The sequence below is a fragment of the Canis lupus genome, chromosome 7 (assembly GCF_048164855.1).
Source record: "Canis lupus baileyi chromosome 7, mCanLup2.hap1, whole genome shotgun sequence".
NCBI lineage: Eukaryota > Metazoa > Chordata > Mammalia > Carnivora > Canidae > Canis > Canis lupus.
In genome coordinates, this window is record NC_132844.1 from 24,450,322 (window position 1) to 24,476,079 (window position 25,758).

Sequence of the window (25,758 nt, forward strand, 5' to 3'; positions counted from 1 at the left end):
TTTCTCATTTAGCACCTTGAATATATCATGCCAGTTCTTTCTGGCCTGCCAGGTCTCTGTGGATAGGTCTTCTGCCAATCTAATGTTTCTACCCTAGGAGGTTATAGACCTCTCTTCCAACTGCTTTCAAGATTTCCTCTTTATCTCTCAGATTTGCAAGTTTCACTATTACATATTGGGGTATTCACCTATTTTTATTTATTTTGTTTTTTTAAAATAATTTTTATTTATTTATGATAGTCACACAGAGAGAGAGAGAGAGAGAGAGGCAGAGACACAGAGGGAGAAGCAGGCCCCATGCACCGGGAGCCCGACGTGGGATTCGATCCCAGGTCTCCAGGATCACGCCCTGGGCCAAAGGCAGGCGCTAAACCTCTGCGCCACCCAGGGATCCCTATTTTTATTGATTTTGAAGGGAATTCTCTGTGCCTCCTGGGCTTGGTTGCCTGTTACCTTCCCCAGATTAGGAAAGTTCTCAGCTATAATTTGCTCTAATTTACCTTCTGCTCCTTTCTCTCTTTCCTCTTCCTCTGAGATCTCAATTCTAATACTGTTTCAATTTATGATATCACTTATATATTGAATTCTGTCCTCATGATCCAGTAGTTGTTTTGTCCTATATATCAGTAATTCTGTCTTCTGCTTCATTTATCCTAATTCTGTCTTCTGCTTCATTTATCCTAGCAGTTAGAGCCTCCATTTTGATTACATATAATTAATAGCATTTCTGATTTCGACTTGATAGATTTTAGTTTTTTTATTTCTCTAGAAAGGGAGTCTCCAGTGTCTTCTGTGATTTTTTTCAAGCCCAGCTAGTATCTTTATAATCATTATTCTGAACTCTAGTTCCAACATCTTACTTATGTCCATACTGATTAGGTCCTTGGTAGTTTATACTGCCTCTTGTTCTCTTTCTTGAGGTGAATTTTTCCATCTTGTCATTTCTATCCACAGAAGAATTGGTGAATGAGAGAACAAAATACAAAATGGCAACAACAACCCCAGAGAAATATATGTTAAATCAGAAGAGACCTGAAACTGGGTGCGGGGCGGGGGGAGGGCAGAGAGAAAAGCGTATAATCAGACAGGTAAACAGAATAGAGCAATGCACTGGATCCTGTGTGTATTTTGGTCTGTTAGAAATCTAGATTTCAAAAATTTAATAAACGAACATATGTGTACAAAAAAATTAAGTACAATGAAAGTATAAAATGTAAGTGTAAAAATGAAAATTTAAAGGACCCCCCCCCAAAAAAAAGAAGCAATATAAACAGGGGAACAGAACAGAACAATACTCTATATCCTGATTGTATTTTGTTTGCCTTGTTAGAAGGAGCTATATCTCAAAGTTCTAAGGAAAGAAAAACATGTATTTACAAAAATAAAGTTAAATACGTTGAAAGGGTAGGAAGTGACTGTAAAGATGAACATTAAAAATTACTTTAATAAAAAAAAAAACCAAAAAAGCAAACATGATCATACAGCTGAAGAGAACAGAGCCATACACTAAATTCTGGATGTATTTTGGTCTGTTAGAAGAAACTGCATCCCAGAATTGTAAAGAAAGAAAAACTTATGTATATACAGAAATAAAATTAATGAAAAGATAGAATGTACTGTAAAATTGAAAATTAAAAAATCTTTTTTAAGAGAAAATTCATGATGCTTTTTAAAAAAATTTAATTTATTTATTCATGAGAGATACACAGAGAGAGATAGAGGCAGAGACATAGGAGACTCCATGCAGGGAGGCTGATGTGGGACTTGATCCAATGCAGGGGTTATCTCATGACCCATGAGATCACGACCTGAGTTGAAACTAAGAGTCATTTGCTTAACCAACTGAGTCATCCAGGCACCCCTGTTTGTCTCCTAATATAGCTTTGCTTACGATTGATTGATTGATTGATTGATTGATTGATTTTATTTATTTATTCATGAAAGACACACAGAGAGAAAGAGAGAGAGACAGAGACACAGGCAGAGGGAGAAGCAGGCTCCATTCTGGGAGCCCAATACAGGACTCGATCCCAGGACTCCAGGATCACACCCTGAGCTGAAGGCAGGCGCCAAACTGCTAAGCCACCCAGGGATCCCCACTATTTATTTTTTTAAAAATTTTGTTTCACATGTGTTTTTCTTCTGTATACTTTATTGTTTTTTCTTTGTTCTTTGGTATTATTGGAGAGCTTAAAATGTCCTATACTTTACACATCTTTTTTCACCATAGTTAATTTTGCTCTTTATATTTTAGTGTGCTTTTCAGAAATTTATTTAGAACGTGAAGCATATGCTTTCTAAAAATTAGCCAATTCTTTCTTCATATAGTGTTTTTAAGGAAACTTTTTTCATAGATATATTCTGAAATGTGTACATAAATCATAAATTTAAAGCTTCAACAGTTTTCACAAAGTGAACAATCACATGAAATGCACAAATGTAGAATACTGTCAGTATTCCAAAACCTTCCCTGTGTGCCCTCCTGGTCTCTCTCCTTCACTCTCTTCTCCCCAGAAATTATTACTGTCTTGGAGTTAAATAGTATATGAGTTTTTTGTGTTTGGCTTCTTTCAGTTAATATTTGTACAGTTCATTTCTGTTGTTACATGTAGACATAGTTTGACCATTTTTATTGCAGTATACTCTGACTATATCATAATTGACTTACCCATTCTATTATTGATAGATATTTGGGTAATAGTTTAGGGCTATTATCCATTCTGTTATTGATTAATCAATCTATTGATTGATACTTGGATTATTTCTAGTCTAGGACTAGCCTAGTTCTACTAGAACTAGTAGTGTTGATGTGAACATTTTGGTGCACACACATATATTACTTTAAAAATATTGGGCACGCTTGGGTGGCTCAGTGGTTTCAGTGTCTGCCTTCAGCTCAGGGTGTGATCCTGGAGTCCCGGGATCAGGTCCCACATTGGGCTCCCTGCGTCTCCCTCTGCCTGGGTCTCTGCCTCTCTCTCTTGTGTCTCTCATGAATAAATAAACAAAATCTTTTAAAAAACTATATATATATATATCCAAAATAGTAAGGAAACAGGCCCAAATACGTGGCCACTTGAATTATGATAAACGTCACATTATAGAGCAGTGGGGAAAGAATGAGTCTGCTCAGTAAGTAGTGTTGCATCAGCTGGATCTCCCCTCACCTCCTCTATGTTGTTGACAAAATTTGGTCTATATGTTTCTTTTCTTTAAAAAATACTAAAAGGCTTTATTTTTTGAGAGTGGTTTTATGTTCACAGAAATTGAACTCATGGTACAGAGATCTTAGAGACCCTCTCTCTCTCCCAGTATGCAGTTGCAGTATACTCTGCATTTTACTTGAATATGGTACATTTGATACACTTGGTGAACCAATATTGATATTAATAAAGTCTATATTTTTACATTAGGGTTAGCTCCCTGTGTTATATAGGTCTATGGATTTGGCAAATGCAAAATGTCATGTATCTACCATTATAGGATTATACAGATTAATTTGTAAATTGTGCTCCCTGATTCATCCCTTTTGGCATCTCTTGAGCCTCTGGCACTCATGGATCTTTTTACTGTCTCTGTAATTTTACCCTTTCCAGAATGTCATATAGTTAAAATTATATAGTATATAACCCTTTCACATGATCTTCTTTTACTTAGCAATATGCATTTAAAGTTCCTCTGGTGCTTTTTATGGTTTGATAGCTCCCCACTCACTTCTTTCTTTCTTTCTTTCTTTCTTTCTTTCTTTCTTTCTTTCTTTCTTTCTTTCTTTCTTTCTTTCTTTCTTTCTTTCTCTTTCTTTCTTTCTTTCTTTCTTTCTTTCTTTCTTTCTTTCTTTCTTTCTCTCTCTCTCTCTCTCTCTCTCTCTCTCTCTCTCCTCCCTCCCTCCCTTCCTAATAGTTTATTTTTTATTTATATTTATTTATTTTTTAAAAAATATTTTATTTATTCATGAAAGACACACGGGGTGGGTTGGGGGGCAGAGGGAGAAGCAGGCTCCATGCAGGGAGCCCGACGTGGGACTTGATCCTGGGACTCCAGGATTGCACCCTGGGCTGAAGGCAGGCGCTTAACCACTGAGCCACCCAGGGATTCCCCAATAGTTTTATTTTTTAGAGCAATTTTAGGTTCACAATAAAATTGAGGGGAAAGTACAGAATATTCCCATATATTCCCTACTCCCACACATGGACCATCTAACCCACTATCAGTATCTTGCACCATAGTAGTACATTTGTTATGATTGATTAAACCTCTGTTGACATGTTATTACTCAAAATTATTATTACTCAAAAATCCATAGTTTACATTAGGCTTCACTTTAGGTGCTGTACATTCTGTAGGTTTTGACAAATGTTAATGACAGATCCCTATAGATTGAAGTATTATATAGTTTCACCGTTCTAAAAATCCTCAGTGCTTTGCCTGTTCGTCATTGCTTCCTCTCTAACCCCTGCATCCACTGGTCTTTTTATTGTCTTTTTATTTTTGCCTTTTCCAGAATGTCAGTGTGTAACCTTTTGAGATTGGCTTCTTTCACTTAGTAATATACATTTAAGTTCTTTTCATGACTTGATAATTTAACACCGAATAGTATTCCATTGTCTGGATATATCACAGTTTATCCATTCACCTACTAAAGTACATCTTGGTTTTCTCAGGTTTGGAAATTGTGACTACAACTGCTGTAAGTATCCACATGTAGAATTTTGTGTGGGTGTAAAATTTCAGCCTTTGGGTAAATACCAAGGTGCACTATTGTTGGATTATATGGTAAGAGTATGTTTAATTTTGTACAATACTGCCAAAAGAAAAGTTCTATCCATTCCTTTTCCTCATTCATAAGGGTTTTCATTTCTTTCCTTATTTTTATCCTTTGCCTTTCTGTTTGCATATCCTTAGAATTTCTAGTCTTATTAACGTAGAAGCTTAGTGCACATATGTATCCACCTATACTGTTTACACATGTATGTACCCATGAGAAGTAGAGAATGACTCACTAGGCTGAAGTAGATTGAGGCCTTTCTGGGAAAGAATCTGTAAGTAGATGCATGAAAGAGAACTATTAAGAATTTTGACTTGGGCATAGGAGGCTAATGACAATACAATTAATGAAAGCAAGAATTCTTTAAGGTGCTAGGTAAAATTTCAGTGAACCATGTAATTGTTTTGGTGCATTAAATTGTTGATAGATGCCTAACTTTTAAGTATAGAAAGAAATATCACTGTAACAGAGGTAAAATATATTTTGCTATTTTGTTCATGAAGTATTTTATTTTCTACAGCGGTCTAGATATAAATCTTAGGTCCTATTTTTATTTCTATGCTAGCTTAATACAAAGAATAAGGGAAATGTTGCATGCTTTTTATTTTGTGGAAAACAAAGTTTATTTCTTAAGGTCCCACTACCATTTTTTCTTTACTTTATTAGACTATAGAACATGTTTAGTTTACAGATAAATGCCATTTGGTATCCCAGTATGGGTTATCCTCATTCAAAGATATGCAGCATCTCTTAAAGTTCTCATGTGTGGTAGCTAATTGGTTCACTTTACCTGTTAACTGACAGGGTAACTACAGCATCATTCTATAGTCTGTAGCTTCTTGAACAGTCTCTTGACATAATGCCCAACAAGGGAAGTCATGATTTCCTACTGATCAGTATGACTTTGACAACAGTCCAGATTATATCAACTAGAGGAATTCAGTGACAAAAACTTACTACAGTGAGCTTAGTCCACCTGCATAGTCCCTGCAAGACTGCCCTCATTTCAAATGCCAGCTACAAGTTTTGGCTCCCAGGCTCACCTTTGCTTCAGATTTGCTGGGTACAAATTCTGGGGTTCCCAGGGACTCCTCAGGTTTGATAATTCAGTATAATGGCTCAGAGACTCAGAAAAGCACTGTACTTGTCATTATAGTTTTATAATAAAAGAAGAACTGGGTAGCCCTGGTGGCTTAGCGGTTTAGCGCCACCTTCAATCTGGGGCGTGATCCTGGAGACCAGGGATCGAGTCCCATGTCGGGCTCCCTGCATGGAACCTGCTTCTCCCTCTGCCTGTCTCTCTCTCTGTCTCTCATGAATAAATAAATAAAATCTTAAAAAAAAAAAAAAAAGGGAAGAAGAACTGCATGGGGCAAAATCTGGGAGGAACCCAAGTTTGAAGCTTCTGGTGGTCTCTTCCTAAGAAATCATGGACAGCATTACTTACTTCTGGCTAAGAGGCATTTGACAGTACCCAAAGAGTACTGCCAACCAGGGAACCTTTGGTGTACAAAGTTTATATTGTGATTCTGTCACATATTACCTGCATAGATGACCTTTAGTCTTCAGCCCAGAATTCTAAGAGGTCTGGGCTAATAGATTTAATCTCCAGTTCCTCTGGAGGGCAGAACTGATATGCTTATTCCAAAGTCTCCATTGTAAATCACCTTTTTAGAGTCTCTGGTGCCTAAATGCCCCAGGCAAACAAAGATATGCTTGTCAGGCAGGACATTCCAGGGGCCTCGAGATCATCCCCTGGTAGTGGGGCAAAGGCCAAACCTCTCTTGGTAAAGTTAACTCTTCAGTACATACCTATTCAAACAAAGGATGTATTGTTTGCAGCTTACCATGTAGCTCTTTGAAAGTCTTAAGTTAAAAAAAAATATGATTTCCTCTTTTTGCTCAAATTACAAATATTTAACTTCTTTCTTTCTCAAATTTGTGCCCCTTTTGTTGGAACAATCAGACCAGCCACTTATGTAGTTTAATTTTATTTGTATTGCATCACATATGTGTTTATGGTAAAGTACCCATTCTGTTCTTGTATTCTTTCCAAAAGTGCTTATTTTTCTCCCAAACTAGTAGATCATACTTTTATACCCACAAAGGAAATATTCACCTATACTTTTTACCAGCTGTAATCTGTATAAACATTCTGGAAAACATTTAGGAAAGGTTTCCCAGAAAAAAAAAGTGCTTTAAAAACCATGCTGAAGGAGCTTGGACTATATAGGCAGTGAGGAGCACTCAAAGCTCTTTGGTTGTGGTTATGACATACAACAAATTATTTTAGAAAGTCAGTTCTAGTGGAGGTAGAGTAGAAATAGTTTGAAAGAAAAAGTTAACCTATTAGCAAGAAGGCCAGTTAGGACCCTATTAGTGTTATCCTTGCTGAAGATAATAAAAGTAATAAGGGATGGTTTATGAGAAAGTTACTATGAGAGATGATTTCATCTTTTAAAAAATTCTTGCCCCTTTCATAATCTGTACATATATTAACAACTTAAACTTCTTAACAATTTTTTAAATGTTTTTATATTACACAGTTTCTTGGGATAATTCCATGTGTTTTCTATTTATATCTATTGGCTTGCATTTATTTATTTATTAAATTTTTATTAAAAAAATTTATTTTGAGAGACAGTGAGTAAACATGCCTTCAGGATTGGGAAGGGGCAGGGGAAGAGGGAAAATAGTATCTTAAGTGGGCTCCACACTGGGGTGCAGATCGCAGGACTTGGGGCTTGATCGCTGGACTCTGAGATCAAGAACTAAGCTGAAATCAAGAGTCGAGTGCTTAACCGACTGAACTACCCAGGCACCCCTATTTATTTTTTAGAAAGAGAGCGCATGTGCTTGAGCACGTGTTGGGGCAGGGGGAGGGGCAGAGAGAGAGGGAGAGAGAGAGCATCTTCAGTCTCCATGGCCAACATGGGCTGATGTGGGGCTCGATCTCACCACACTGAGATCATGACCTGAGCCAAAAATCAAGAGTTGGATGCTCAACCAGTTGAGCCACCCTGGCACTCCTGGCTTCTTTTTATTGGTCTCAAAACTGTGCTGTTCATTTTATTTAGTAAACCTTTGTTGAAGTGAGAGCATACTCCTCCAGAGTACTGTGATAGATGCTGAAGATACAATGATATGTGTGTGATTTTATTGACCTGTAAAAGCCCACAGTTCAATTCGGTAGACAGAGGAAAATCCTGTGGTAGAAGGAAGCACAGGGTGCTCTGACAGAATGTTGAAGGAGCACATAACCTCGAATAGAGATTAGGAGAAGATTTCTGGGTACATGACCTGCTAGCATAGAAAAGCAGTTAAGAACATGGGCTCTGGAGCCAGAATGATTTTGGATTCTTGGTTTCTTGCTGTGTGACTTTGGGCAAGTTCTAAACTTCACCTTTAAAATGGGAATCAGGACACATCTTTGTGGTTCAGTCAATTAAGCAACTGATTCTTGATTTTGGTTCAGGTCATGATCTCAAAGTCATGAGATCAAGCCCTGTGATGGGCTCCACACAAAGCATGGAATCTGCTTGTGATTCTCTCCCCCTCCTCTTGCCCCTCCCTACTGCTGTGTGTGTGCCTGAGTGTTGTCATGTGCACTCTCTAAATAAATAAAAAAGTAAAATCTTTAAAAAAGAATAAAATGAGGATAATAATAGTCCCTACTTCATAATATTGTTATGAGACTAGAATGGCTTGATATATGTAAAGTACTTAGAAAAGTGCCTGTGGTATAGTTTTTAGATGTTTTACCTCTTCTTTCTCATGTTTTGTTTTGTGTTGTTTTTTGTTTTCATGGATACATGATTAGCACTCAGTAAACATTTGGATACAACTAGATGAAATTATAATTACCTTTCTGTTTTCTTAGAAGTCTTTAAACAGCTCTCCTAAATGCACTTTACTGTAAAAGGATTGTTTTTGTGTATTTAGATCCTTCTTAACCACAAGTCATAAACTGGTAGGCTCCCGAAAGTGTAAGCTCTTCTATTACTTAAGAAACGCTGAGTTTGCTTGAGGATGAGGATGTGCTCCCCAGTTCATCATAATTCTTATCAACTAGTCCCTGTTTTCTTACACCTAGTCCTGTTCAGCTTCATGGTCTGGCCTCCAGGTATTTGAGTTTGGGACCTCCACACTAGACCCTGACACTAGCTCTTCCAGGATAAAAACCTATTGATCTCTTTTAAATCTCAAACACTTGATAGAATGGCTGTGAGTTATTGACATCAAATGAATGTTTCTTGAATAAATGAATAATGCCTCAATTATGAGATGAAAAAGAAGTCTGGGGATCCCTGGGTGGCGCAGCGGTTTGGCGCCTGCCTTTGACCCAGGGCGCGATCCTGGAGACCCGGGATCGAATACCACATCGGGCTCCTGGTGCATGGAGCCTGCTTCTCCCTCTGCTTGTGTCTCTGTCTCTCTCTCTCTGTGAGACTATCATAAATAAATAAAAATTAAAAAAAAAAAGAAAATAAAGAAGTCTGGCATAAAGAACTTTGATTATTCCATGAGGGTGAGTTGACTTTCATTTTATAGAATTATGAGGGAATTTTGGTAAAAGTAAGACTGACAATATACCAAAAATAATAAAGAACCTATATTTCCTAGAGAAATTTTGTTAATAGATTTTCTAACTTGTCATGTGGCACTTACCAGATTTATACTAAGGTTGATTTTAATTGTAGTAGTATGGGTTGAAAGAGCCATTTGAAGCTATTTATATTTTGATTAGCTAATGATATAGTTGTTGAATCATCATTGGTAAATAATGTAAATCAAATCATTGTTTTCAAAAGGAGATAATAATCTTGCCTTTTTGGTGAGCTAGATGGATGAGTTTTGTAGAATGATTATGTACTGATTAGAAGAATATTTAGGGTACAGAAGCATTGAATAATCTTAACCTAAACCAGAAGTTAGACTCTAGGAATGAAAAAGAATGAAGAGTAGTATCCAGGTGAGTGGAGATTTCCATTTTGGGGGGATTGGTAAAATAAAGCCGTGAATTTTAGGGGATTTATTGAAAGCACAATTAAATAAGCAGATATAAGTTACTATATTGAATATTCTCAAATGGTTGGGGCTGTGTGGGGCTATCTGCTCAGAAAATGTTTTATGTGAGTAGAATAGTCCAGAACAGAAAGATGGAGATTATTCTTTTCTTGTTTAAGTATTCCCTTGATGTATTTTTCTTTACTTTAATGAATAGATGTTGCCAGTTGCATTCCCAATGACACTGGATTCATTTTCTTCTTCATTGTGGTCTTAAGTTATCATTTTACTTACTGCTAAGAGGTTCCTTTCTGTGCTTTATAACTTTGCAGTTTCTGTTTTGTTTTTTATGTTTCTAATTTCAAGCCCTTTTGCATTATTTTCTTTGCTTATACATTTATAACAATTTGGTTTCCAATTACTTCTGATTCATAGACACATAAAATACCAATTCAAAGTCCATCATCTGGTGTGTTACCTTTTTGCCATTTCCACAAATTTTTGGTCAATAGAAAGTTACATGTAGTTACATGTCTCCTCTAGGATGTTTCAGACGGTATTCCAGTGATGGGATTATGTTTTTATAAGTAAAACTTGATGACACACTATAATGTTTCATTAATAATTATTTGGGGGCAGCCTGGGTGGCTCAGCGGTTTAGCGCCGCCTTCAGCCCAGGGTGTGATCCTGGAGACCTGGGATCGAGTCCCACATTGGGCTTCCTGCATGGAGCCTGCTTCTCCCTCTGCCTGTGTCTCTGCTTCTCTCTCTCTCTCTCTCTCTCTCTCTCTCTCTCTCTCTCCCCATCTTTCATGAATAAATAAATAAAATCTTAAAAAAATATTTGGTATATTATGTCTACTATTTTACCTTTTATTCATCTAATTTAACCTGGTGGAAGATAAAAAGATTAATTCACTATATGTTCCACTTTAAAGCTTCCAGGGTTTTGCAGTTAAAATTTTGTATTTAAAAGTGAGATAGCTTTTAAGAATTTGTTAGAAGTGTTTTAGAAACAACTTCGGTAATTTAAGTTGAACTATCTTTCTGTAGAAAGATTGACAGGTAATGGCTAGTTCTATCACTGCATTTAATGCTTTTGCTAATGACTTAAAATTAAGGTATTATTTAGGCATATTGGCCTAAGCTTATATTATCATTGGTTCCCCAGTTTGTTTAATGCTAGCTAGACTGCTAGCATTAGTAGGCAGTCAGGAAATAGCTACCTAATAAACACTGATGGAAATTTTATTTTTATTGAAGTGTTATCCAATAAATTCTCTCAGAAAAACTTAGATTAGCACTTCTTACATAAAAATACCAGTGCAGGGACGCCTGGGTAACTCATTGGTTGAATGTCTGCCTTCTGCTCAGGTCGTGATCCTGGGGTCCTGGGATCGAGTCCTGCATCAGTCTCCTGATGGGGAGCCTACTTCTCCCTCTGCCTATGTCTCTCTCTCTGTCTCTCATGAATAAATAAATAATCTTTTTTTTTTTTTTTAAGAATACCAGTGCAGCTCATAAATAAGTTATACTTAAAATATGGAAGAGGAAAAAACCAAAGTAGCTTAAAATTATAGGACGTTCTATCTTGGAATGTAATATCAGAGACAAGAAAATAACAAAATGAGTTTTTAAAATACCTATTATTTAAGTTATTAGAATAACCTAACTTTTCAAGCCATGCTATTTTAACAGTGTATATTGAAACTCTTTTTGGCTCCTTGGTTAACTATTCCTTCCTTGGAGACTCTGCCTGACTTAAATTCTCTCAGACTGCCCATCACTCTTGTTGAATACAGCTTCCCTGTGTTTGGTTTGATCTGTTTATTACAATGGGTTTTCCATTTCTTTGTAATTTTTAATTCAGTGACTTTCTTCTGATTTAGTCACTTTCACTTTGGCAACTTATTTCTGGCTACTATTCCTACTTTAAAGTTTTAAGTGCAGACATATTCCTTTCTAACCACAACTTACATCTCTTAAAAACTTGTGAGACATTTCATCAACTTCTCTGCCATCTAGTAAATTGAGATTGTGCCCTCCTCTTCAACTATATCTGGGGCTTATTAGCTTTAGGGGCGCATGGTTCTCTTTCACTGGGCTTATCATCTCAGCCAAGGTGGCTCTTTTTTTTTCCCTGAACTTCCTACATTCTCTAGAGTTCTTAGTTTCTCAAGGTAGAAGTTGACATCATTGATTTGTGACCTCTTTTTTTTTTTTTTTGGTTAGTCATCTAGTACAATAAATTTTCCTAAGTGTACTTTAGCCACATCCCTCAAATCTCAGTTACTGTTTTATCATCTTCCTTCCATTTGAAATATTTAAGTTTTCTCTTTTAATTTCTTCTTTTATTCATGGGTTATTTACAAGTGTGTTAAGTTTCCAAACATTGAGGGGCTTTCCCAGATATCTTTTTCTTGATACTTAATTTAATTCATTGTGATCAGAAAACATACTTGGTGTGACTTTGATTTATAAATGTGCTCTATGTACTTGGAAAAATATTTTTTCCTGTTGTTGGATAGAATGTCATGTAAATGTCAGCTAGGTCAGGTTGTTTCAGTGTTGCTATAGTGTTCCATATACTCACTCATTTTCTGACTGGTGTTCTTTAAGTGTTGCTGTGTAAACTGGGGAGACCTTGGACCCTGGGGCCTCAACCCAGCCAGACAAAGGAATTGCTGAAGATTCTTGATCTTGTAACAAGAATTAATTCAAATTCAGACTGCAGCACAGCAGATAAGTAACATATACAGGAAAGTTTATTAAGTGAAAAGTAGAGATGAGAGCCCATGAGCTTGAATAAGAGACAGTGGGAGAGAGAGAGAGAGTCAGAGACGGAGAGAGAGTCAGACAGAGACAGAAGCAGAGACAGAGTTGCATGTCCTGGAGTTTGAGTTTCTACCTTTTATTGACAGTTGTTAACCAGGGGGTAGAATATTACTTGGGATGAGGATTTCTTGGGAGCAGGTTTTGGGCGTTTTCTTCCTTATGTGGTCATCCACAAAAGGCCTCCAAGTTTCTGGCCTCCTATGTCAGCCATCTTGGGTTTGCTTCATGTGGCTTTGTTTTGGATGGTGCCAGGACTGGCCTCTGACTTTCCCAAGAGCTGACCATGACTTCCTTTTTGCCAATGTCCAGGTGTCCTGTTAGAACCTAACTAACTGCCTACTCTAACATATGTGTTTTCAAGACATCTTTATCTCTACTGAATGTTTTTTTCTACTTGTCGAATCATTTATTTGGAAAAGAGTCTTAAATGATCCATGTATAATTGAGGAGTTTTGCCTTATTTTTATTATCTACTCTGTTAATTTAAAAAAATGCATTTTGAATTATTACTATTTTTGGTGAGGTGCATATACACTTAAGATTGTTATAGGTCCTTTTTATCTCTGGCAATATTTCTTGTTCTTGTCTTCTTTGTCGAATATTAATATAGGCTAGCCACTTCAGCTTTCTTTTCATTAGTGTTAGGATTTAATATCTTTTCTCTCATTGTACGTTTATCTTTCTGTCCATCCATCCAGCTTTATTGAGGCATAATTAACCTATAACATTGTGTGAGTTTAATCTATCCTTCTGCTTTCAATCTTTATATACAAAGTGGGTTTATTGTAGACAGCCTATAGTTAGTTGGTTCTGATTATTTTTTTCCTGACAATTTCTACATGGGGTGCTTGTACCATTTAAATTTAATGTAATTATTACTGTGGCTTGGTGTGGATCTACCATCTTGCTACTTTGTATTTGCCTGTGTGTTCCTATTTCCATTTTTCCCTCTTACTGTCATTTGGATTACTTGAGAATGTTTTCATTTCTTTATAGCTCCACTTTAGGCCCATTAGGTATACATCGTTGTTTTATATTTTAGGAGTTAGCCTAAGATTTATAATATATCTCTTTAGCCTTTCACTGTTTATCTTTAAATAATATTGTATCACTTTATAGTTGGGGTAAAAAACATACAACAATATCATTCCATTTCCTGTCATATATTTTGCTTCCAAAAGCATGTTATAAACTACACAGTACATTTTAATATATTTGCTTTAATTAGTTATCTTTTAAAGAAATTAACAAATATCTTATTCTATTTTTCAACCATTTCTTTTTTCTTTTTAACAGTCATCTTTTATTGGATGTTAATTCTCATATAGGATATGAAAGGATTTATTCTATTGTTCAACCTTCCCTTCCCTTCCCTTCCTTTCCCTTCCCTTCCCTTCCCTTCCCTTCCCTTCCCTTCCCTTCCCTTCCCTTCCCTTCCCTTCCCTTCCCTTCCCTTCCCTTCCCTTCCCTTCCCTCTTTTCTTTCTTTTTTCTTTTCTTTTCTTTTCTTTTCTTTTCTTTTCTTTTCTTTTCTTTTCTTTTCTTTTCTTCTTTTCTTTTTTTTCTTTTCTTTCTTTCTTTTCTTTTCTTTCTTTCTTTCTTTTCTTCTTTTCTTTTCCAGTCATCTTTTATTGGATGTTAATTCTCAATTAGGATATGAAAAGATTCAGGTGCCAGGGAAAAGTCATGGTCAGGAATGCAGAATGTGCCTCCACACTGGGCCTTCTTCAGTGGTACTTTTGTAGCTGCTCATGTTTAAGTTCCTGGTAGCAATGACAGTAGTTGAAAAGCCCATAGCTGCCAGCACCATAGAAATCTCAGTGATGCCCCCTTTTCTTATATTGACGTCCTTGTTGTTGTAGTACCAGTAGTAACCTCTGTAAAGTGCTCCAGCAGTGCCTGTAGGGGTGAAATTCTGCATTAGTATCCAGCTTGGCAGCCCTCCTAGTTTGTCATCCATGAACTTCATCTCCTTCACTGGTACATATGACTCCATCTAGGAGTCATGGGTGTCTGTTTTATCTAGTTTTCAGCCATTTCTGAAGCACTTCAGAAATTTTTTGTTTAGATACAGGTTTTTGTTGTTTGTTTATATCATATTTCTTCTACTAGAAGACTTTTAAAATCTTTTGTAGGATAGCCTGGTGGAAATTCATTTTATCAGATTTTGTCTGTTGGAAAAAAAATTACTTTGCCCCCATTTTTTATTTTTTATTTTAATTTTTTGTATATTTTTTTATTGGAGTTTGATTTGCCAACATATAGCATAACACCCAGTGCTCATCCCATCAAGAGCCCCCCTCAGTGCCTGTCACCCAGTCATCCCAACCCCCTACCCACATCCCTTTCCACCACTCCTTGTTCGTTTCCCAGAGTTAGGTGTCTCTCGTTCTGTCACCCTCACTGATATTTTCACTCATTTTCTCTCCTTTCCCCTTTATTCCCTTTCACTATTTTTTATATTCCCCAAATGAATGAGACCATATAATGTTTGTCCTTCTCCCATTGACTTATTTCACTTAGCATAGTACCCTCAGTTCCATCCATGTTGAAGCAAATGGTGGGTATTTGTCATTTCTAATGGCTGAGTAATATTCCATTGTATATATAGACCACATTTTCTTTATCCATTCATCTTTCTCAATGGACACTGAAGCTCCTTCTACAGTTTAGCTATTGTGGACATTGCTGCTATAAACATCGGGGTGCAGGTGTCCTGCCATTTCACTGCATCTGTATCTTTGGGGTAAATCCCCAGCAGTGCAATTGCTGGTCATAGGGCAGTTCTATTTTTAACTCTTTGAGGAACCTCCACACAGTTTTCCAGAGTGGCTGTACCAGTTCATATTCCCACCAATAGTGCAAGAGGGTTCCCCTTTCTCCACATCCTCTCCAACATTTATTTCCTGTCTTGTTAATTATCATCCTCACTGGTGTGAGGTGGTATCTCATTATGGTTTTGATTTGTATTTCCCTGATAATGCCCCCATTTTTTAAAGATATTTTCATTTGTTAAAGATTTTTGGGTTTATAGTTTTTCTATTAGTACTTTAAAGCTGGTATTCTATTACCTTCTGGCTTATGTAATTCATGTCAAAGAGTCTGCTGTTGTTCTTATTTTTATACCTCTGCATGTAAGTTTTGTTCTTTCTTACTGGGGTTTGACTATACTTCTTTTTCTTAAATCCTTTTTGTTCTCTAGGCTTCTCTTGGGGTATGTACATGTGCAAATGTGTGTTTAATTTTGCAGTACTCTGAGGCATTATTCCTCCAAATTGTTTCTTGTTTCCTTATCACTTTCTTCTTTTAAAATCACACTCCAGTTGTACGGATGTTATATCTTTTTAATCTCTTGGCTCTTTAATTCTCAGTTTCTTCTCCCCCCCTTTTATTCTTTGTGTTTCAGTTGGAAGAACTGATACAGTTTTCTTCTTCAAGATTCTCCCTCAGTGATTCTTTCCTTTGTTGTGTTCAGTCTGCTATAATCCCATTGATTATTATTTCCATTGATTAGCATTCTTTTTATCTAATACCTTTTTTTATATTTTATATTTCTACTTGTCTCATTTTTATAGTTTTCATCTCTTTGTGCAGAAATTCCACATTTGTTCATACATGTTTTTCACCCTTTCCTTTAAAATATTAAGATTATTTTATATTATTTATTTATTTTTTTAAGATTTTATTTATTTATTCATGAGAGACACAGAGAGATAGAGAGGCAGAGACATAGGTAGAGGGAGAAGCGTGCAGGGAGCTTGACGTGGGACTTGATCCCAGGTCTCCAGGATCGTGCCCTGGGCTGAAGGCAGCACTAAACTGCTGAGCCACCCAGGCTGCCCTGTTAAGGTTATTTTAAAGTATTTTATAGTTTTAAAACATTAGCCATATCTGAGTCTTGTTCTTTTGACAGTCTTACCTGTTGAATGTAGATCATTTTTTTTTCTTGCTTTGTGTATATGTGATAATTTTTTTTATTGGGTGCTAGATTTTTTTTTTTTTCTGTTTGAACAGTAGAGACTGAGGTAAATGTATTTATGCTTAGTAAATGGGTATACTTCTTTTTCAGTTTGTTATAGATCTCATTTGAAGTGGGGAAATTAGTGGTTGAATCAGTCTGTTCTCTTTCGGAGATGGGTTTGTGTTGCTATATAATTATCTTTCATACTCCAGAGACTTCACATCCCCTCAGCCTATGACTGCTATTCATGGGCTTATTGAGAGTGTGGAGCAAAGAACAGTTTCTACCAAAAGAAACTGTTCATCTTTTGTATTGAATCAATACAAATCAATACAAAAGGTGAATTCTCCCAAAGGTGGATCAATTTATATGTCTCTCTCCTTTTGGGAGGGGGTTGGGATTCAGTTCATCCTGTTGCCTAGAGACCTTAGCTTTCTAAATAGCCTTATCAAAAATTATGATTTTATAGATTATCTGCTTTTTTATAATTATCATATTAGGGGATCCCTGGGTGGCGCAGCGGTTTGGCGCCTGCCTTTGGCCCAGGGCGCGATCCTGGAGACCCGGGATCGAATCCCACATCGGGCTCCCGGTGCATGGAGCCTGCTTCTCCCTCTGCCTGTGTCTCTGCCTCTCTCTCTCATTCTGTGACTATCATAAATAAATAAAAAAAAAAAAATTAAAAAAAAAAAGAATTATCATATTAGAAGCAACATTCTCTTGCCACTTTTTATAGTAAGTGAAAGTGGAACTTTCCCTTAAAACAGACTTTTAAAGATAACTTTAAAGGAGGGGCACATGGTGGCTTAATTGGTTAAATGTCTGCCTTTGGCTCAGGTCATGATCCCAGAGTTCTGGGATTGAACCCCACTGTGTGGGCTTTCTGGTCAGTGGGGAACTTGTTTCTCCCTCTCCTTCTACTACCCTTCTCCCACCATCGCTTATGCTCTCTTTCTTTCTCTCTCTGTCTCAAATAATTAAATAAAATCTTTTTTTTTTTTTTAAAGATAACTTTAAAGGGGCTAAACACTTAGAAGATTATGAACATAGACATATAGAATGAATGAAGGGGAAAAGCCTTCCTAATGTTATTCAATTGGTACTTTTAACTTGGGATAAGATTTATTGTGAAAGTTGCATGTATAATTTGAAGTATATTGTTATTCAGGAGACAAGAGTGATAATAATGAAAATAGGTTAAATGTCTTAAATTTTGGCTATAATGATGAAGATAGTGATATATGAAGATGACGAGAAATTTGGATATATTGTCTTTCAAGAGTTGTGAAGGGGAAAGAGCAGTATTTTTAATTTAACATACTTTATATGATTTAATTTAAATACTTTATATGATTTCAAATATGAACACGTAACTCTATTAGTGATAAATTATACAATATTCATACAATATATAGATTTGATCTCTATTCCTAAAAAATATTTTCTTCCCCTTCAAGAATTTTACCTACCTTTGTATATACCTTTTTTTATATAGTAGTACATGGTACAATACATTTAAAGTCTATAAACATTGAGGTGCCTGGGTGACTCAGTTGAGTATCTTACTCTTGTTTTTGGCTCAGGTCATTATCTCAGGGTTGTGAGAGCAAGTCCCACTTCGGGCTCTGTGTTTAGTACAGTCTGCTTGTCTGTGCCTCTCACTCCTGCTCCCACATTTGCTTACATGCATTCTCTTTTCCAAATAAATAAATACGTACATATACATACATACATATATACAATCTAATGAAGAAAATAAAATATGTAAACCTTGAATGATGATTGGAGGACCTATATATATAGGATGTTGCAAAAATGTTTGGGACATTTATTTCAGAGTTAAAGCAGATTTTCTTTGCTTTTTTTCTCATTTTTAATTGAAATCTATTTTTTTTTTTTTTTTTTTTTTTTAGCTGTCTGGCTTGAAGCTCATTACTGAATCTCTAATAGCCTCAGTTTCTTTTTCTGGCAAGTTAAATAATAATAACTCAGAAATACAAATCTTGTGAAGAATTATGTATTTTGAATGACATATTTTAAGAACCAAACACAACAACACTTTTTTATAGGTCCTATAGTATGTGATAGGTGCTAATGTAAATGTTAAAAAAGAAAGATTGTCTGGAGTAATCAACAAGGAGTAAAATAAGAGTAAAAACAAAAACTGTTTCTTGTTTTGTCTCAACAGGTTTTTAGTTCATAAAAAGTAAAATAAAAAATGAAGAAGTTATTTTCATTTCTGCAACAAGTAACATCATGTTATTTAGAGTCTTACCAACTCTATACTGTTACTTTATACATACTTTGTATAAAGGGAGGAGCCATTATATAAATTTGAGACTTCAGATCTAAGAATGGAAAAGCTATATTTACTTGCCATAGATGATGTACCTACAATTAAAGGAGAACAAATTCCTTTAACCTTTAAAAAGTTTTTTAGGGGCACCTGGCTGCCTCAGCTGGTAGGGCATGTGACTCTTGGTCTTGGGATCGTAATTTTGAAACCCAGGTTGGGTGCAGAGCCTACTTGAAAAAAAACAAACAAACAAACTTTTTTTTTTTTTAATGGTGATGTGGCATTGGTTTTCGTTGTATTATTTCTTAGTAGAATTTGTGCTATGAATTTAGCAGGTTACCTTTTCTTACATGATAGGATATAAGAAGTATTAAAGTTATACTTTTTCTATCTTGCTTGAGCCTTTACCCATCATTAGTTTGTGAATATTTGAAAAAGGTTGAAATAGAACATGAAGGTCTAATTAGATATGCTTCTCAGTATGAGAACAAGTTTCAAAAATTTTTCCTCTAGGATGAATATATCACATACATGATCCAAAGTCTTTAATTTAACATTGTCTTCCAAATTTCCAGCAAGAATGTAAGCTGATATTTTGACTCTTTGATGCTTAGGGTTTATTTTTCCTCTCTTAAAAGAAATTTATAAGAAATCAGTGTTTTTAATTCACATGGAATTTTTATTCTGGAAAATTGCCTTCTTAATTTGTTAGGTCATTTATACTGAGTGCATTGGAGACAAACATATGAATCTTGGAACTCTTGAAATTTTTGCCTGTTTGGCCAGACTCTGGATAATGTGACTAAGATTCCCAGTTTGCCAACTCCCTAAGAAGTCTTAATATTGTAATAAAAGGAAAAAGCAGAACCAAAAAGAGAACTTCAAGAGCATTGTAGTTTTTAAAAAAAAACTGTGTTAAAATATACCTAAAATTACCTTTTTAACCATTGTTAAGCATACAGTTCAGTGCCATTAAGGACATTCACATTGTTGTGCAACCATTACCATTATCCATCTCCAGATTTTTCTCATCATTCCATTTTTCTCATCATTTCCAGATTTCACTCATCATTTCTCATCATTCTCATCATCATTCATCATTCCAAATGAAACTCTGTACCTATTAAACACTAACTCCTTATTCTCCCCTGACTCCCCCTGCCCGGGCTCCCTAATTTTCTGTCCCTATGAATTTGACTAAGGAGCTTTATAGTTTTAAGGGAATTTAGATATTTAAATCAGAGTGGTCTTAAAGTCGTTGCAAACTAAGATTGCTCTTGTTTTTCTTTCTGAACTGCCCTCAGTTTAGACAAATTACAAATTTTGAAGAATGAAGTGGCAGAGAAGATGAAGCCACAGTTTGGGATGAGACTCACAGATTTGTTGCATGTGAAATAAACTTGAAATTTTGGTTATTGCTTTTGGAGTACAAATCTCCCTATAGATGAAGTGGTTTTAAGAGGTTGTAACTGTGATAAAAGAGATGTCTCCTGGGGCATATCCAAAATTTTGGATATGGAATATTTGAATCCTGGACCTATCTGGACTGTGCTGTAAATTGGTCAGACTCTGGCTCTCTGAAATACGGAAATCAATGTTTAGGGCTTCCGTTAGTGATAACACATATTCAGTTCTTCAGAATAATAGAAATCTGTGAAAGAAACATTTAAAACTCTTTGCTCAGAACTAATGAGAGAGCTTTGGGACTATGTCTTCTACTCTTTAGTAGATAATGATATTGAAAAAACTCATTTGTATTTTATACTGTGTATCCCTTGTAATGCATTTCTCTGCTTGAAAAAATACAAAAAAGACAACAAAACAAAAAGTAGGACAAAATTTTTTTAAAAAATCTGGTGGGTTTGGGGAAGACACAGATGATATGTTTTTGGACTGTGATCCCATGTCTGAGCTTGCTTGTGGTTACAGATTCTCAGGGGATATCTCCTCTGCCCCCAGCCTCCATCTACCCCTTGCAGGTTCTCTGCTATTTCCTTTTTTTGTGCATGTTTTATGTTTTATTCCCTGTACTAATTACTTCTCAGAATTTCTATTTTCACTTTGATTTTGGCCTCTGTCTTCCTTCCTTTTGTGCTGCCTCAGCAATGCATTTAAAAATGTTTTTAATATTTTATCCATCATTTTGGTTGTTTTAGTTACGACTTTTTCAAGATATCTAGCCTGCCATGGAGTGACAGTCTTTATTCATTAAAAAAAAAAATCTTGCAATATGTTAATCTAGATCCCTCTGTGTCATCTGTCTCCCCCATTTTGTATTTCAGTTCTTAAAGCTTATGTATTAAGAAATTTTTGTAAAGCTTGCAAAAAATTAAAATACTCTTTAAGTGATTATTGTATTTCTGAAAATGTGTGTATTTATTTTATAGTTACTTGAAGGAAATTTTGCCAAAGAAGTCAGCCATGAAATGGATGGACTTATTTTTCAGCCTGTTGGAGTAAGTTCGTGTGTGTGTGTGTGTGTGTGTGCACGCGGTGTGTGCATTTGTAGTATGTATATAAATATATGTCTACACATGCATGTATATGTATATATAAAGTACATTTTCTTGAGGTATATTTACTTAGGATTGATTACTGCTACAATCACTGCCTATCCTTAAATAATTTATTACAAGATATTTCACTTATATTCAATATATAATGATAAAATGAACAGTTATTTGCTTTTCACTAAGCTTATGAAATAAACATTGATCATTAATTTTCAAGGAAATTAGTCTTTTGATACAATTAGTTTTTTAAATAATTCTTGCAAAATGTTAATTTGTTTCCTTACTAGAAGTCTACTGATAACATTACTTAAATGCTTATTTCTTTCTGTACCCCAATTACCCTTAAATATTAATATTTCTAAAATTTGTTATGGATGAGTGAAATTCAAAGAATCTGTAATACTTGAAGAAAATATAATTCTTTGAATAATACATGTCAGATTTCTGAAACTCACTGAAGAACTTGCAGTAACTGAATGGTCATCATATATTGGGTGTAAGTTCCATTTTTGCTTGATAGTGTGGTTTCTTAGCTTTAGCACCAGTGACATTTTTTTGCCACATAATTCTTTGCTTTGGGGAGCTGTCCTGTGTATTTTAGGGGGTTTAGCAGTATCCTTAGTCTGTACTTACTAGGTGCCGGAGTTACTTCTTCCCTCAGTCCCATCTCTACAGGTATGACAACCAAAAATATACACGTTCACTGCCTGCTTTCCCGTGGAGAACAAAATTGCCCTCATTTAACACCTTGTGCTCCATAGGGCACTGTTTCTCAAAATGTGGCCTGTGGACAAGGAAATTAGCACCACCCAGAAAGTTGTTATAAAAGCAGCTCACCCTAGACACTACTGATTAGAAACTCTTGGAATGGAGTCCAGCAATTTGTGCTTTCACAAGCTCTCCACTGACTCTGATGCATGTTCAAGTATGAAAACCACTGCTCTGCAGGAAAGAGTTGTACTATACCTCATGCAGTTAATGTACTACACCTCAGCATGTGCTGCAGTATGCCTCATACACTGCATTTTTCCTTCAGTAACTCTAGCCTTAGAAATTAGGGTATGGGCTAACTAGGAAGTTGTATAGAGAGACATCAAACCGGGTACCTGGAGAAAGGGAAGGAAACTAATATTTTTGAAGATTGTGTATTAAATACTATATTATCTATATTTTACATATATAGTAGAACTTTAATATACAAGTTTAGATATAATGTGATATGTGATTGGCTTCTATCTTCCTTCCAGTCCCCTTTGCCAAACAGGTAGGGAAAGGCTATTCTGTGGTTGAGGGAAAGGTGATGGAGGAGAGTTAAAGGCTGGGGAAAATTGTAGAAAATGCTATCTTAAGAAGATGGAAGCTAGATCTTTGAATTCCAGTATTTTCTAGGCCTTATCTCCCTAGATTGAAATGAAGTTTAAAGATAGAAGTAATTGCAGTAAATTTTACTGTGTTCAACTCATAATTCACATCCATGTGTATATGAGGTTTCAGTATATGTAAGAGAAATGACTTGACATGTGAGCCTGTGGCATGTCTAGAAAAGTCAGCTGATGTATTAGTCTGTTCTCACTCAAATAACCAGACTTGTTAGTACAGTGATTTTGTAATTGATAGCTAGTAAGGCAAGTCTTTGTTCTTTGTCAGGATTTTCTTAAATATGTGTGGACATTCGGTTTAATATATAAATTTCAGAAGTCGCTTGTCAGGTTACCGAAAAATTCTTGTTAGTAGCTCATTTAGAATTGCTTTGAATTTAATTTGGAAAAAGTTGATGTTTTTACACTGTGAAATCTCAGTGAATAAGGTTTAGCTCATCTCAGTGAATAAGGTTTAGCTCTTTTCAGGTCTTTTTCTGTTCTCTAATTCAGTGTAAGTTTTTAATTGTTGTCGTTTAATTTCTAGATATTTATTATTTCCCATTTTTAGAGTAAATGGTGTCTTTATTTGGTACTTCTAACGTACTGCCACATTGTTGACTTATTTTGTTGATTCAAGAATCTTGTTGAGTGTTCTTAGTTCTAATTATTGTCTAATTTTACATATTGCCCGGAACCTCTAGTACTGGCTTAAACATTGACTTTATTGGGTGGAGGAGAGGGTTACATTCTTACCTTATTCTCAACTACAAAGGAAATGTGGCTAAATTTTCTCCATTAAGGATGTTTTTGGTATATTTCTCTTAGAGAATCTTTATCATGCTAAGAAATTTTTGTTTCTATTCAGATTTTTTTTTTCCAATCATAAATAGGTTTTCGGAGTTAACAAGTGTTTTCTTTGTATCTGTTGATTGAGATTGCCATGTCATTTTCCTTTTCATGACATGGTAAATTATAGTGATTTTCTCCTGTTGATCCATCCTTACATTCTGACATAAATGCTACCTAATTATGACATATATACTTTTTTTGACATAATTTTTAATATACCTTTGGATCTGAGTGTAATAGTTTTTTGAGGATTTATGCTATCGTATTTCTTATCGTTTTCTCCTTTTTTTTGTATATTCAAAATAAAGAAGGTAATATTATGGAAAAAATACTGTAAGTTCCAAGTAACACATAATAACATATGCATATGTTTTTAAAAGTCAAAATATCCAATATCATGGCTTCTACCGAAAAATAGAACAATCTCTTCTCATACTTTTCCCTACATTCAACATGCCACTCCTAGGAGGTAATTATTTTCTGTTGTGTTTGCTGTGTGTTTTTTCTCTTTTTCCTCTATTTCTACAGAATCTGTTTATGCTGCTCTTCCTTGGTTTTCTGTTTTATACATGATCTGCCTACTCTCTGCTGTTGAAGAACAGGATTGAGTTCTTTCACTCCTCCAACATCACCCCTTCTCCTTCTGTCATCCCATTATAATTATATCACATTTTTGGTCAAATGAATATTCAGTATTTGTATTTCTGTGGTAACATAAATATTGTTCACATCTGAGTCAAGTTGTATAATATTATATTTTCATAGAAAACTTTTTTCCTCTAAAGTTAGGAAATGCCTTATATTTTCATTTGTTATGATTATCACTACTTCTTCCCTTAAACTCTTTAAAGGAACTATTTAATTTTTTTTCAATACAGTCAGATTTATCAGGTGATATATCCAGTTTGAGTTTTACTTGAAGGCATTCCTTTTGGAGCCTTTCTTTTTAAACATTTTATGTATGTATGTATGTATGAGAGACACAGGGAGAGGGAGAAGCAGGCTCCATGCAGGGAGCCCGACATGGGACTCGATCCCAGGTCTCCAGGATCATGCCCTGGGCCAAGGGTGGTGCTAAACCGCTGAGCCACCCGGGCTGCCCAGAGCCTTTCATTCCAGTGTCCTGCTGCCTTGCTTTCTCTCCTTGAGACTTCTCTTCACTGTCTCCACCCATCCTGGGGATTCCCAGCTTGCAGAACAAAATTAAGTTTATATTTCCTTATTATTCAAATGGAATAGCTTGACCGCTTCTCTCCTGTGAAGAAATGAGTCACAGTGTAGTGTAGTACTGTAAGCATCCCTTTTTACTTCCTAGGGTTTTCCCCCTTACAGTTATGTCCTGAGATTTTTAAACTTATCCCATCTTAGCCACCTTGATTCTGGCTACCAGATTCTAGAAAGGGGGAATTCTGCTGAGTTCTTAGATTGACCCTATCCTTTTGTGCATTTGCTGCCATCATTTCTTTGTTGATGTTGTTGAGGATGGGTATTTCTAAGTTACTCCTGTTAACACCTGATGGTAGTCTTTTAGGGTATAGAGAAGATGGAAAAGTAGTTTCTAGATTTCTTCTAGGTCACCTTAGGCATGAGCACTTAATCTGTTTTAATTCTTTGGGCAGCACACACATATACCTGCACATCACATACTGTTCCTCTGTCATTACTGTTACACTGCCTTGGTCAAAGTGATTTCTAGCCTCATATACACCTTTGTCTAGAAGTAAATCTTTCCTGTAACAGCTTAGGCCGTGGTCACAGATCTGTACCTTCCCGTTCCCTGACATGGAGATTCTCAGATTCTTTGACGCCAACTGATCTCATTTGAGGCTACCAGACGAAGAGAGATGTAATATTGTGACTGAAAAAGAAACAACAGTTGGAGGCTTGATGAGATTGGGTTCCTGTTCATATTCCATCTTGTCCCTGCTCTCCATTTCTTAAGACTTATGGGGAGAGGTTTGCTTTTATGAAACCAAGAAAAATTTTGTTTTCCTCTTTTCTTGAAGAGTTGTTATTACTTGCTAAGAATCTTTATAATTAAGATAGATGACTTAAATGATTATTCTCAAAGCAAGAAAGAGCTCCAAGATAACCTTGCTGTTTCTTATACTAGGTAAAGAAGTAGCTACCACCTCACAAGGTAAATATTGATTATGTTTTTGTTTCATAAAT

The 25,758-nt window shown here is 35.7% G+C and overlaps 1 protein-coding gene and 1 pseudogene across 5 annotated transcripts in view; one reads left to right on the forward strand and one right to left on the reverse strand.

The window, feature by feature from the left end:
• Window positions 1–25,758, forward strand: part of RNGTT (RNA guanylyltransferase and 5'-phosphatase) — a 362,293-nt gene that overhangs the window by 174,198 nt on the left and 162,337 nt on the right. For all 5 annotated transcript variants that reach the window (XR_012033880.1, XM_072832087.1, XM_072832088.1 and 2 more), the window contains exon 12: window positions 21,251–21,319. Coding sequence is in view for 4 of the 5 variants with exons in the window: in XM_072832087.1 (XP_072688188.1) it covers window positions 21,251–21,319 (69 nt within the window). In the remaining variant the exon portion in view is untranslated. The remainder of the gene's footprint in view (window positions 1–21,250; window positions 21,320–25,758) is intronic.
• On the reverse strand, window positions 14,334–14,602 carry LOC140636660 (ATP synthase subunit f, mitochondrial pseudogene; annotated as a pseudogene).